Source organism: Branchiostoma lanceolatum, chromosome 5 (genome assembly GCF_035083965.1).
Source record: "Branchiostoma lanceolatum isolate klBraLanc5 chromosome 5, klBraLanc5.hap2, whole genome shotgun sequence".
Taxonomy (NCBI): domain Eukaryota; kingdom Metazoa; phylum Chordata; class Leptocardii; order Amphioxiformes; family Branchiostomatidae; genus Branchiostoma; species Branchiostoma lanceolatum.
Genome location: NC_089726.1, coordinates 15,864,461 through 15,878,805, shown reverse-complemented (window position 1 = coordinate 15,878,805; position 14,345 = coordinate 15,864,461). Strand labels below are relative to the sequence as shown.

Below are 14,345 nucleotides of genomic sequence, written 5' to 3'. Positions count from 1 at the left end.
CAGCATGATGTAAGAAGGGCACACAGTCATACCTACATATATATATACAACCTTTCTATTGATGAAAGAACGAAGATAGAGATCTATTGTTTATCATGTGATTCATTCACACCTACTACAAAAACTAGACCCCAACGATATATAACGTTATAGTCACTTGAGATGGTTCCAAAGTTCCGCTGCGTCAGTTGTGCAACAGTTGTTACATTTATAATGAAAGCTCATCTGTGTTGGTAGTAATCATAATACAATGCTAAACTTTCTTCCAACACTAAAGTATTCACGGATCGAATTTTCGACGACCACTGTCGCCTTCTTCAGGATCAATAATGATTATTGATCCTGAAGAAGGCGACAGTGGTCGTCGAAAATTCGATCCGTGAATACTTTAGTGTTGGAAGAAAGTTTAGCATTGTATTATGTTGTTACATTTGTCCCACTCGACGGGCTTTCGTCCGCTAGCACAGTTTGCAAGGACGTTGTATCGAAGATTTGCCGTTTTTGCACTTTGGCATTTGAATCATCATACTGTGGTCACATGCATAGCGACCTAAACTAACAACTTTAGTATCAAATGGAGTAGTGTCTTCTGTGACTGGAGTCCTGTTAGTTCTGTGATCATCATGGAATACAGACTCAGAAAGGAAAATTTGCCCTTGGATGAATACGCCCCCATCTTTGCCAGGGAGCAGTCGTTAGCTTTCTTTAGTACTAGTATATATAAATACGAACTCAAGTGACCCACCGCTTATGTTATGCTCGACTTTGAGACTCATGACAACAGTTGATAGTAATGATACTCAGTTGATAAGGTGTGAAGGGCGTGACACGTGACCTCTACTCTCGTACATTCACCAATGCCGCTCTCGGTCCCAGAGCAGTCTTCACGTTCTGCGACACCGAATAAGCCAGTATGGGTAAACCCAAATATCCCGCACCTGTGCCCCCCCCCCCGGCAAAGTAACAAAAGAAGGAACACAGAGAAAGAAACCGGGGTTCTCATCTATAACGTTGACAGTTATATAATCCTCAAGGGAAACTAGCAATTCGAACACCCGTTGGAGCTAAAGAATTCGTGCGTTTAATCTGGCGCAATAGTTAGACTGTGATCACGAGTGGTGATCATCACGTGAACTGAAACTTTACCGAGTGTACGTAAACCCCCGTGGCTACAGAGAAACGTGTTCCTCATAGAGGTCAACACCTCAGACAGTTCCTATTGGTTTATCCCTAATTAATTCAACACCAAGAAACCTTTGTTCCCTTATATCAGACGCTGAAGGGCGAACCCACCACAGAACCTGCCAGTCCTTTCGCTGGAGGCACAGGTACACAAGTTCCCGGAGACACCTTAAGTACTGCCAGGATGTCTGCAACTCTGAAGATCCTAGCCTTGCTCCTAGTCGCAGCGGCGGCGGCTCCTCCACCGATAGAATTCAATGACATTAACCAACTGATAAAGGCCTTGGAGATGCCTGGGACCTTCATGAACGACAAGGTGAAGTAACGCCCCTCTATAACTGTGTTTGCATTTGAGCTGATTGCCAGGTTATCGAATAATATCGATATTCAATATTGTTTTTCGGTAGAGTATAACGAGCAGATGATTGTAAAAAAAACTCCCTCTATTTATAGAACCTTTTCACGAGTTCTACGGTCAAGCTAAAAGATTTTGCTTGTTGACTGGGGTTTTCTGTTAAGCTTTTCCAAGATTCTACTAAATCACCTTTATTTGAGATACCTTACATCCTTAGTACACGATTTAAAGATGATCTGATGTACATGTACATTGCTGTCTCAGTGCTAGTTTTCAGTCACTTAAGTAGATTGTACTTTTTGTGTACTTTTATTAATTCAACGCCCAGTATGCTATCATGGTCCCATGACAGTCACGTGAAGTCATTCCAAAGTACATGGCCACCGGTTAGATCAGTATCGTGTTGTACCTTGTCCCACTTGGTCTTTCGTCCGTAAGGACTCTGACACTTGATTCCTTTTATAGTAACAACAGAGACGTGGTAGTTTAGGCACTCATACCAAATGTATGTGCATTGGCATTCTACTGGAACCCGACCAAGGTCAAGTGCACAGTAATTAGAACGTGGGGGATTTTGCTCCAACGAAGTCTTTCTGTGTATCATAATCCTTGCCGTACATGTTGCTGCAGTTCAACTCCAAACCGCAAAAGGTGCGCATGTCAAAGTGGCGCGTGACGGACTGTGGCATGCCCAGCGACCCGGTGAAGATTAACGGAACGCTGATGCCCGACCCCCTCAACATCAACGACCAGATCTCGGGCAGCTTCAACGTCACCTCCATGGTCATGGTCAGCAGCCCTCTCAAGGCCGAGGTCACCATCATGAAGAAGGTACTGAGCACTGACCAATGCCTGCAATGACCACTTAGCTGTTGGCGTTCTCTGTCACAAAAAAGTCCCTATTTTTGGTCAGATTTTAATAAGTCATGAGATCGTTAGATTGGACTTGTGCCACAGCACAAAAAGAAAATGGGATCCAGGCTTCCTCTGAATTTTTCTGAGACGGGGGACATTACAGTCTTCTTGATGCCTTTGCCTCATTACCATGGGGTCTCGTAACCACATGGACATTCTTCCCTTGACTAATTTTAAGACTTGGATGAGTGAAAAAAACCCGTGGTAAGTCCAGTTTAACAGACGTATTGAAACATAAATCTAGTTTTTTGTTGTTGTTGTAAATCTCGTTTGCTGAATCTTGCATCAGGTGTCAAGAAAAACCTTTTCTAATATCCACTGAATGTTTTTGCCACAATATTTCAACAAAGCATGCCTGCAACATCTGTGTATTTCTTTTCGTTTGCAGGTTGGCTCTACGATGGTTAAGATCCCGTGTGTGAGTAACCTTGGATCCTGTAACTACGATGACCTGTGCAGCCTCATCCCACTGCAGCCCGGAGAACCCTGTCCCTCTCCACTGTCCGACTACAACATCCCATGCATGTGTCCCTTCAAAATGGCAAGTACCAAATAGAATAGTTTGTATAGTTTGGCAAAGTTGAACAACTATAAACCTTTCATTCCTTCCATTGCAACATCATTTTACCTTCCCACATTCTAACTCTAGAATATTTCGATCTTGAAGTGAGTTTAGATGCATTGTAGTCCAAAGTAGATGGCCGACCCATGACGTCACAAATCCTGAAGTCAGTACCCATGGCCATGGATGGATGGTAAAACAGAATAGGTTTTTGCTGTGCAAAACTGTATGATACATGCAATCAATAAAATGGTGGCTACTTGGTGTGATAATGGAGGTAAATAAGACTTATGAAACAGTAAGACAAAACTGCGTGTATCTAGTCGAGTCTTACCTACTGAACAAAATAAAATCACAGAAAAAAGTCCAATCAAGTGTATTTTTGTCCCTGCAGGGTTCCTACGTGCTGCCAGCCCAGTCCTTCTACCTGCCGAGCGGCATCCTGCCCAGTTGGCTGGTCACCGGAGAGTATCATGGGAAGGCCATGCTCTCATCCAATGGGAAGTCTCTGGCCTGCCGAGAGCTCACCATGTCTGTGGTCTCCAGTTAATCCACCCATACTTTCTTTTCAAAGTGTTGGGCAGGCTTTCTTCTAGCATTTCAGCGCTAGTACATGCAGGCTTTTGTGCTTAGAATAGACAGTACGTGGTTCTAGTTTTATACAACATATCATGCAAGTAGTGTGACTGTCTGCCAGCATTCAGGCATAGAAAAAGGCAAATGTAAACAAAGCTAAATCTACCTGTATGCAATTTATCCTTTGCAAGACATGTCAACGTTGCAGGTATCTAATAATGCCTTGCCGCATCAAAATAAATCAATGAGTAAATCTTTCCAGTTTCAAGAGTTTTGTGTTTGTTGTTCTGTTGAGTTTGAGACTTGACACTGTTGAGATGTTAACGACTTTTAATCCATATGATTTCACATGAAATACTAGTAACAGGTAGTAAAGCATGTATCAACATTTATAGTTAATGGAGGAACATAATGGCTTAGTGCCAGTGGACAGGGTTAGGCCACCATATTGAGGGCATTTTGGAACATTTGTGGATGTGTGGTACAAATTTCAGCTGTTTTGAGACAGAAAATGTTGTCATAGATCCTTGCCAACTGCCAGTTTTGTCACAAAGTTTTGCTTATAAAAACAGGAGGAATGTAACCACAGCCTACAAGTTAGTGGTGAAAAACATTTCATTGATTTGAATCATTAGAACCTGTACATATACAGTTGATATGTTTCTCTGCAAAGGAAACAAACTGTCCTCTTTATGATTTCTCTTTCCTATCCTTTATATTTCATGTCAAACTGACATGAATGCAAGAATAGAAGTATTACAGGTAGTAGGTTCAATGAAAAACTTATGAGATCTACCATAAGGAAAAAACAGGAATTTAACATCATTCCTTACAACATAGTAAACCATCTTAACACTTCAAGTGAACATGACACTTCATATCAACAGTGCAAGTGAAGATGGTTTGGCAAAGCAACAGTGCAAGTCAACATTACAAAATAAAGTTGTCCCCCAAAAAAGTTAAAGTTAAAAAAGTAAAGTTAAAAAAGTTTAAAAGACAAAAGTTAAAAGTGAGAACACAGATCTATCTAAACTTTGTAAGCTTCCATCCCCCCCAAAAATAACAATGTAAAAAAAGTGAGAACACAGTTCTAAACTTTACTCGAGGATGGTGACAATGTCTACGCCATCATAGCGGTAAGTCGCGACCTTGCCGTTGGTGTTGAGGGTGCGCAGGACCTGTGAGAAGGGTGTCCTGGGCCTCCTTCCGTACAACCATGTGTAGTCTTCCTCATAGATCCTCTTCAAAGTACCCTTCCCCATGTCTGGACCGATGTTCTCGTTCGCAAGGTACTGCAAGAAGTCCAAGCCTTCCTCGAACATTGGGTTGTCGTCACTACTGGCCTAAGTACGTGGGGTAAAATTTCATGGAAATGATATAGACTGCAAGGATAATGTATGTAACTGAGCTATTGTAAAACTGGGATAACAAATGAAAGCATAACTGGTGGGCACCAAAAATTCCAGGAACTTTAGGAGTTCTTACCTTAGTATGATCAACCTCCTTGGTATGATATTCTGTGTCTGATTGACTTTGTTCCTGTAAAAGAGTTTGTAGCTGAAATACAGTTGTCCACTACATCAACATCATACAATTACATACTTGTCATGATACCACTATATGGGTAACGCTGCCTAACCTAATACATGTAATATGATGTTATGTACAATTGCTAGACAAAATTGAATCATTTCAAGTCAATGCATATAATACGGGAATGTTACATAATTATGAAGCTGAAACACCATGAATGAGATATAAAACCAGATGGTATCTTCCTTTCACAAGTGTCCTGGTGCTTTTTTTACCAGAAAGTGGGATCATGATCTCTGAAACCTCCACCTTACTGACCTGCATGATTGGATAGCAAGATCTGATGTAACCCTCCAGTTCATCAGTGGCGATTGTGACCTTCTGGCCCCCAAGGACAACCTGCGTCTCTGCTCTGTCCCCAGCCAGGAAGCAGACGGTGTACAGGGCCAGTTCAAACTCTGGGCTCGTGCCGACAAAGAAGCTGCTATATCTGGTCTGATACACGCCTTTCCAGTTGAAGTCAGTGGTGAGGATCATGCGGTCATCACAATCATGGCGCTGAAATGGGTAACATTTGAATCATAGATAAACAGTGTATCATTTTTGCAGCATTGAGGTGTAATATTTCTCATTACCTATAGGTACTAAGGCTTTTGCGGTGTGCCTAGATATTATGTTCTTGGAATTTTGTGTCCATAGTTATTTGAATAGTCAATAGAGTGGCAGGAAGTGAGTCTGAAGATGGTGTCCATATAGAAGTCAGGAGCAGGGGTGCCTAAGCATTCGCGCAAATTTTATGAGTTTCGTACAAATTCTATGAGAAACGCATAAATTACTATGCGAAAACGTAGATCTTATGAAACACGCACAAATCACTATGTGAATACACACAAATTTTATGGAAAACGCACAAATCTTATGGAAACACATAGTCTTTTCGCCGCATGTCGATGACGCCATCTTGAAAATCCTGCTGTGTCACATGATCCGAACAGCGGCTGGCCGGTTTGGATAAAAAGACTGTGTGTCACATAAAATTTGTGCATATTTACATAGTGATTTGTGCGTTTTCATAAGATTTGTGTGTTTTTGCATAGTGATTCGTGCGTTTCTCATAAAATTCGAACAAATCTCATAAAATTCATGCGAATGCTTAGGCACCCCTGAGGAGTGACAGTAAGTATCAGAAGCGAGAGGTCATGGGGTTAGTGGAAGATGCTACTGGAGGTATTGTTCTTAGTCTGCTTGTGTCTTTTCACTTCCAATTAATCATGAAAAAGAAGTTGATCCTGAAAAGTGAGTTTACAGGACAGTACAACAACTAACCCTGCAGTCGTTAAGTTGGATGTTCCCCAGGTACTCCTCTCTGTACAAACCAAGCCAGTTGGGGAGGCCGATTATTTCATGACAGCGTGTTTCTCCCACAAAGGTGCGCTCAAACGCTGTGGTGGGGCTGTTGAGTTAAGCATGGACACACAGATTATGTTTTTCACAATGGTACATAAATTTATGTCTGTATTTGACAGCCTACAACAACATACAGCAAAAGCAAAAAACAAAACAAATAAATAAAACAAACAACAGCAACAGCTTGATGGGCATGATTGGTCCTACAGCCTACATCAAAAGTCTAAGTAATGTCAGTAATGATATAACAATTTTAACATTAGCACTTTTGTCAACTATGTGAAAAGAACACATACCACATGCTGCTGTCCCTTGAGTAGGGTGTGAACCACATGTCAAACAACATGTCTGCGAACCCTTTTCTACTATCACTGAATCCAGACACATGTCCTGTAAGACAGAAATTATGGGGCACATTTTAGGGTTAACACGGTGGTACGGTCGTCAAGCAAAAATCCGCGTCGCTATGGAAATTAGCTCCGCCCACCGCACCGCGGGGTACCCACCGGGACCCTGCATTCATAGCTTTACACCAGTACACGGTACAAAATGTATCTCAAAATAACGCATGAACCGATGGTCGGGTCAAGAAACAGAAAGAAGTACCTACAGAGACGATATGTTGGCTTTTCAAATACATTTAAGAATAAAAGTGACAGCTATACACTGCGTTCAAAATATTACATTATTTAGGAGAACGTAAGCCAGGCTACGTCCGGTGATTGAACTTTCAACTTTGTAGCCGCTGCTCAAAGGATTTTTTTCTGATTTACGTACTAAACATTAGTTGAAGTCCTAGTCAATGTTTATACCAATAATTTTTCAATTCTATGAAACTTGAGTCGATGTCTGTGAAATCTAAAATCATTCTACGAAATTTTGAAGAATTTGGGTCACATTTCCTTCCATATCTCCCGTGAGCCACCATGGAACAGACAGCCTACGTCATCAAAATGGTGGCGCGTTTTTGCTCTTCCGATCATGGTGTTTTTGTCAAATTATCCTTTGTAGATCAAAAGATATGGGCCAAAATATGAAGCGTACGCTATGTTCAGATAGTACACGTGGTGGAAAGGACATGTTTGGCCAGTATAATGAAGGCGTCGGCGAAGATCAGAAGATTTCGCTAGGCCCTGTCACAAGCCAGATGCAAATGAGCGAGAAATACTGCCATTGTATTTGTTCCGGCCCAAGCGAGATAATTGCCCGCGATTTTCAACTACCAAAGACCTCAATAGTATATTCTCATTCACTCCTCTCAAGAAATCAGTATATCATTTATTCTTCAATTTTTGGTACTGCAAAGCAAACTGTGAGAATGATTCAATCGTCAAAAAAACTTTCATAGAAGACATTTCATGAAAATGTTGTGTCGGTACTAGAAATTGAAACATTGTTATGATTGTATCGACCGGGTGACCGGAGTTTGTAGAGATAGAAACGAGTACACTTTCTAATGATATATAGCTGTACACCCAAATGGTACATTTTCGGATTGGAAGACACGTGGGTGAAATGTAAATTCATTGACTCGATTGAGACCCACAAGTATGTTTCATGAAGAAAACAGACGTGGCGTCGGTAATTGTAAACAAAAGAAATTTCCGCGTCAATCCAGTTCTGCTGTCAAAGAAAAACGCAGCCTTCATATTTCCCAGCATTTGATTTACTTATGTGTATTTCGTTATAATTTTCTCTTCATAAGAATGCACTGTTTTTATTTTTCAACCATAGCCGTCAGAAAGTTTGTATGTAACGTTATGTCGGCGCAACATTCGGCACATCAATCTCAGACGCTGGCGTGAGCGTTGTTACCACGCGTATTGAATTACGTACTTTGACCTTGTTCTATTACAAAAAATGACGAAAACGTAAGGTGTTTGTTACTAAAAAGGATGTGTTACTAATTCGGAAAACGTAGGTTCTGATTATTGACCATGAGTTGCTGTGTAGGACAGGGCCAGACACGCCGGTACTGTCACGATTTCCTGATCAAAGACGCCATATATAAAGGGGAGCGTTGCGTTATCGGGCCGCACGTTTTCACACGGGGTTTATCTTAAATAAAAACATTCGACTTCGTCAATAATTTTTCGGAATTCTATCGGGTATCGGTTAATTTTGACTGTGTGTTTAAACAAAGGCGCAGATAATGTACGTAGGAAATGCCTTTTTTTGTTTGGCCCCGTCTCCAGCGGTCAGGCGCGGAATCAAGAACCCAGGAATGTCGGTGAGCTATAACGGAAACTGCGATTTCTTAGTGGCTTAAGTTTTTTGTGTGGTAAGATGGACGAAACTTTAGCTCAGGAAGAATTGAAACGATGGTGTCTGTACAAAGCTTGAGCCTGGGATTGATTGAAATAAAAACTGGGGTATTGTTTATGTGTTAACCAGAGAACAATAGGGGCGGAGACTAGGCGCGCATTTGAAAAGGACAAGTTCGCGGGGAAAATGCTGCACGGCTTGGTACAACCAAAACAAATCTGGATCCCGCCTGCAAAAGTGTGAACCAATCAGCTACTGTTGCCAATAGTGAAAGGAGTGATTGACATCGAGTCCTTATCAATATTCATGTTTTCCAAGTTAGGAAAAATCGAGGCCTTTTTGACCACAGTGTTAAATTTGACAAAAAAAGATGATCTTTGCAGAAAAGCTTAGCTCTGTTGGTTAAACATGTAGTTTTGTAGTGTGAGGATTAAATGTATCCAACTGATCTGACAGGCCCTTAGACTTAACTGGGGAAGATGGAAGATAATCTAATTTGACCCTTTGATTTAACAAGGTTAGTGGCAGTAAAATTCAAGACATCTTGGTCGTGTTGGATCAAAAGTCAAAACTCTCATGAAGCTAATGATCTTACCTTCCCTAGCCAAGAAGGAATGAGCCTCCTTCATCACCTCGGTATCCAGGCAACGGTTAATGAACGCCCGGGCATCGTTCTCCTCCTTCGCTGTCACATAGTCCGGCCGGTCAATGTTGTAGTTGTCCAACAACCTCAGAAAGGCTATGATAATATGCACATTTATTTCAAAATACATCGAAGTTAACAGCAGTTGAACCTCGGACTAAAAATGATGGACATAAGTGTGCAACAGCACTAGTGGTTCATTCTACATTTGTTGCATATGCCGTGGTTATGTCCAGTACAACTTGAACAACTTATTTATTATAACTTGAAATTTCATCTGTGTTTGTAAAAGCCATTCTGGATCAGAGTTGAACTGTAACTTCTAACACAAAATTGGACTTTTCACTTATCTGAATTCTTTCACTGACAAACTCCAGTCTTTCTGAAGGGAAGTCTTTGTCATTCCTTGCCAAAGAGTGGAGTTCATCCATCAAAATTTTGGAAGTTACTTCAATGTTATCCAGAATACTAGTAACTTATTTTTCATACTAAAAATATCAAGATTGTCTTTTGGTGTGTTTTTGTGTGGCCACAAGATGTTTCACATACTCACCTTTGTAAGTAGGGATTAGCTCTAAGTTGTGTCGCCAAATGAAGGAAAACAGCCTGTCACCCTGTATCAAAAGCAGATAAGACAAAAATGTAAGTAACAATTCATTTGAATTTTTAGAACTGATTCAAGTCTATTTGCGTGGGTACCACCTCTAATCTTTTTGCTTGCTAACCATGGGAGGATGGTACCCAGGCTAAGAGGCTAATTCTACCTTAAATATGCATATGAATAGGCTTGACAACAAAACACATTTTTTTCAATGAGAAGTCATACGTACGTAAGGGTCTATGTCGTAGTCTTCACCTCTCCATAGACGGTTATAGTCAAGACTCCACAGAGTGGAATAGATGTCAGGCTGCACCTTTGTCTGTAAAGGGTAAATAATGTAACGTTAATACGTTAGTCATAGATAGTTTGGGGGTATTCTTCACCCAAATGTCCCACAAACTTGCTGGATGCAAGCTGCCAAATGGCAGGTTTAAAGTTACATAGCTTGTGCACAACGATATGAGACCATCATTTGCGGTGAAGTCTGGTTGCAAGATTACCTGAGAGTCAGTCTTTGCAATGACCTAAAATTTTGCACAGGAATAAAGTGCATAGATACTGCCATACCTTTCTTTTAATTTTCTTTTTGGGGTGAAGTTCTGTTGAAATACTCAAATAGTCAATGTTTACGCTTTGGAATGGTCCACTTCTGCAAAGTGTTGATTTGGAACATTTTTGCATAGGGAGGGAGTTAGATATGCTGTCCTGCCTTTCTGGTAATTACCTGGTTATGTTGGAATGTGTCAGACACTGCGGTAACCACGCGGCCTTTGTGTTTTCCGACCTGAAGGGAAAATATGGTACACACGTATAAATCAATCAAAGCTGATGATAATTGAAGACATACTGAACAAGTGACTGTGTCATCATGAAAAAGTACAGCTTAGATTAAGCCATCTTAAGCAAACACAAGGAAGCACATAAGATATTCAGTTGCAACACAGAGGCAGAGACAAAGTCAAGAGTGGTGGTGGTGGCAAGGTACTGGCCTTGCAGTTTGGGTTGTTGACTCAGAACATGGATTGGAGGTACTTAATTCCAATGACAGACAGGTCCTGATGTTGTGCCCTTGAGAAAGACACTTTACACCAATTTCCTCACTCGAGATATAAATGAATATTCAGTTGTAGTGTCGGCTAGGGACGTCTCTTGGACAGGACGTTAAATGGAGGTCTTGAATTTGAGCATTTACCAAGTATGGAGTACAAACAAACAAACAAACTTTATAAAGAGGACTTTCTGGGACTTTTAAATATATTCTGTCCTATTTTCATTACATATTATCGCTACTGAAATGTTGAATTCTTGAAGGGAAGCTTGATCCTACCTTCCCCTGTGGATGCCCAGTGCGTGTCAAGTCTTTCGGAGTCGCTGCCGATGCATCAGTCAGTGTGAGCCCTGCTAGGGCTCCCTCCATCTGGTCCAAAGCACACAGTTCACAGTAGTCGTCAGAATCCAGGTAGGTTTCCACAGCATTTTTCGGTTCTTTGTCGCAGATCTGACTGGGGACTGCCTTGGGGGTTGCTGTGTTTTTCTTTGATTCCCGGTAGCGGTCGACGATGTTCCGCAGCGTGGTGTTTTTGAGCAGTCCGTCCACTCCAAGTTTGGGGAGTTGGAACTCATGTCTGCAGGTGGGGCACTGAACATGCTACATGGACAGGGGGCAGGACAAAAATTGTTTATTTGCATTAGACAATATCAAGTTAGTTTTGTAGATGACAAATTTGATGCGAGGGTACAAAACAACAAGATTGGTAAAAAACAAGATGGCTAAATTTTCAAAATAGAGATGATAAAAATTGTAACTGGAACTACAAAAGATGGTATTACAGCCCTCAAGTCTTTTATTCCTAGCTTGTTGCCATATCTTATCATCATATAGGATTCAATGTTTACATTACCTTGGGTGCCACTCCTTGCCCTGCAGCTTGTTGATGGGATTTCTTCTTGGCTTCCTTAAAGTATTCACCAGCGCACCTTTTACACAAGCTGTGTGCACAGGGAAGGAGAACCGGCTGTTCGTACAGGTCCAGGCAGACCGGACAGGTCAGTTCTTCAACCAGGGACTCCATCTTGCTTTACTCAGGTTCCTATAATCCAAGAGAAGGCTTGGTTTGTCAAATAATGTATGAGTTTGAACGCTACAGACTACCCTGGGAGACCAGACACCGTATATCAGCGCGCCACCAAGCACCGCACGTGCGCCTAAGCTTTCCCTGACCAACCTCCTGCTGCCCCCGAAGACTGACCCCTTCCCACTCTCCGCTGTAAACCCAAGTTCCGCTAGCCAAATACGATTAGGCACGCGTGCAATGCTTGGCGGCGCGCCGATATACGGTGTCTGGTCTCCCAGGCTAACTACAGACATGAATAACATTCTACAAGTACTTAGTACTGTACAGGATCATTATACAGTACACACAAAAAAGCCAAACTATCTAGCAGTGTTGGGAGGTTCCATCAAAGACCAACCACCCCATGCATACCTTTGGGGTCATAAACAGTGGTAGCCTACCTTGCCTGGTTAGACAGCCCAGCTTTTTCCGTAAACCCCCAAGCCATTCAAAGTTTTCAAACCTGCCAAAGGCAGTGTCCAAACTTCACTGTCTAGTTGCTATTCTGTTGCGCTATAATCTATATACTCCTTCATCTCAGAGTGTAAATGAACATATACTATTATATAGCTTGGGATTTTTCCCCGTGCTATCACAAGAACGATGTAATATTACCCACGCTGGCGAGTGGCGATCAAAGAAAAAACTGCCGCCATGTTTGTTTTCGTCAAAAATGCGGCCAAGGACATTCTCAAAGACTGGTTTCAAGGGCTTGATCTAGTCTGGCGCTTACCAAAAACTACAGAGAAAGTGCATTTACTAATATCTTCACGGCAGACTTAAACTTTTTGGTTAGAGCAGAGGTATAGTCTATATATTAAACCTCCTTAGTTCTTGGTTCCCCTCCTAACTTAGAGAGCACCTAACGGGATGACCACCATGAAGACATCGTCTAAAACACGTCGCAAGAACCTAGAAGAGACAGCACTTTGAGACCACGTCTAGCAGAAATATAGCCAAAGATATCAACAACAACATTGTTATCCTTACCTGCTTAGTTCACGCAAGGTTCACGTAAAACTTGGAGTTCGGGACGATGCACTTGGGGTAATCTTATCAGGACGTTTTGACACCTTGGGAGTTCGGCCCCAACTAGCCAATCAGAAGATAGCATGGCTGCCGTCTCTAGGAACTGCACTGGTCCACTGGTCAGCTCCTCGGCTCCAAGCAGATGTTGGTAGGGAAGATTATGACCTTCTTCAGCCTTCTTTATTTTAATACTAGTAATATCCTACACCACGTTTTCATTCCGGTTAGGGCCAGCGGAAAAAGAAGAAAGAAGAAAAAGAACGGGGGGATATGATAGACTCTTAGACTCATAATATTCCCCACAAACCTCTGCTTGGAGAGTTAAAGCCAAATGCCTTGGTAATACACCCTGAACTGAAGTAAAACTTAATTGGCGACATGTTGGCCCTAGAGCCGAGGACTGAGCTGGCATGCGTAGGCCCTGTGAAATAGGCAGGGTGCGATTATGATATAGCATAGTTTCTTGTAATCTCCAAGCAGATCCAACGGTTGCAATAAAAAAATTCTTCTGCCAGTTGGATACGGCCTACATGCAACCGTTGTATCTGCTTGGAGATTAAGTTCCTTGTACTTTCCAAGGATGATGTCAGTTCTGATGATCTGTTCTGAGAAAGAGTGTAGGCGGGCACTCAGTTTCCTTAATGAATGAAAGACCTTTAATAGAATGGTGGCTAGAGGACTAGAGTAATAACCCAGTGAGAAGGGTAATATTAAATGACCTTCTCTCCAGGGGGCAGAGCATGCTTCCGGCTGGACACTGCCTTATTTGGGACTGTCAAGTGCTACTTAGAGGAAATGACGCATGATGATTCAGATAGTGGAAGAATGTGCCCTTTTTTTCAGAAAGAGTTACGTAGGCGGATAGAAGATGTACAAAAGAGATATTGTGTCCTAGAATTAGTCTGGAGAAGAGACTCAGTGTAGAGAGAGGACAGAGAAAGATAATACAGATCCACGTCTTCAAAATGTAGCGACTCATTCTGTCAGTCCTTGGGTTGAGCGTACCTCTCCTAACTATACTAACGAAGGGACCAAGGTCTCAACAACTAACGTTACCTACCCCCTTACATTGCCCTGAGAACAGTTTCAGACGGCGAAACGTCACTATAATTCATAAACCTCCTTGGCCGAACCAATCGGGCAGGTCACTACAGGTGCCGAAC

General features: G+C 41.9%; 2 protein-coding genes across 2 annotated transcripts in view; one reads left to right on the top strand and one right to left on the bottom strand.

Annotated features, from left to right (window-relative positions):
* The first annotated feature begins 1,130 nt into the window (after window positions 1–1,130).
* LOC136435439 (ganglioside GM2 activator-like) lies at window positions 1,131–3,847 on the top strand. Its single transcript, XM_066428941.1, has 4 exons — window positions 1,131–1,498; window positions 2,168–2,368; window positions 2,841–2,993; window positions 3,409–3,847. The coding sequence occupies exons 1-4, from the start codon at window positions 1,367–1,369 to the stop codon at window positions 3,562–3,564; spliced, it is 642 nt and encodes a 213-aa protein (XP_066285038.1). The 5' UTR covers window positions 1,131–1,366; the 3' UTR covers window positions 3,565–3,847.
* Window positions 3,848–3,902: 55 nt separating this feature from the next.
* Window positions 3,903–14,345, bottom strand: part of LOC136435438 (uncharacterized) — a 58,241-nt gene continuing 47,798 nt past the window's right edge. Inside the window, exons 4-11 of the mRNA XM_066428938.1 lie at window positions 10,269–10,358; window positions 9,992–10,052; window positions 9,391–9,534; window positions 6,827–6,920; window positions 6,450–6,576; window positions 5,442–5,681; window positions 5,076–5,129; window positions 3,903–4,933 (exon numbers count right to left, since the gene is read on the bottom strand). Coding sequence (XP_066285035.1) covers window positions 4,688–4,933; window positions 5,076–5,129; window positions 5,442–5,681; window positions 6,450–6,576; window positions 6,827–6,920; window positions 9,391–9,534; window positions 9,992–10,052; window positions 10,269–10,358 — 1,056 coding nt within the window. The 3' untranslated portion in view covers window positions 3,903–4,687. The remainder of the gene's footprint in view (window positions 4,934–5,075; window positions 5,130–5,441; window positions 5,682–6,449; window positions 6,577–6,826; window positions 6,921–9,390; window positions 9,535–9,991; window positions 10,053–10,268; window positions 10,359–14,345) is intronic.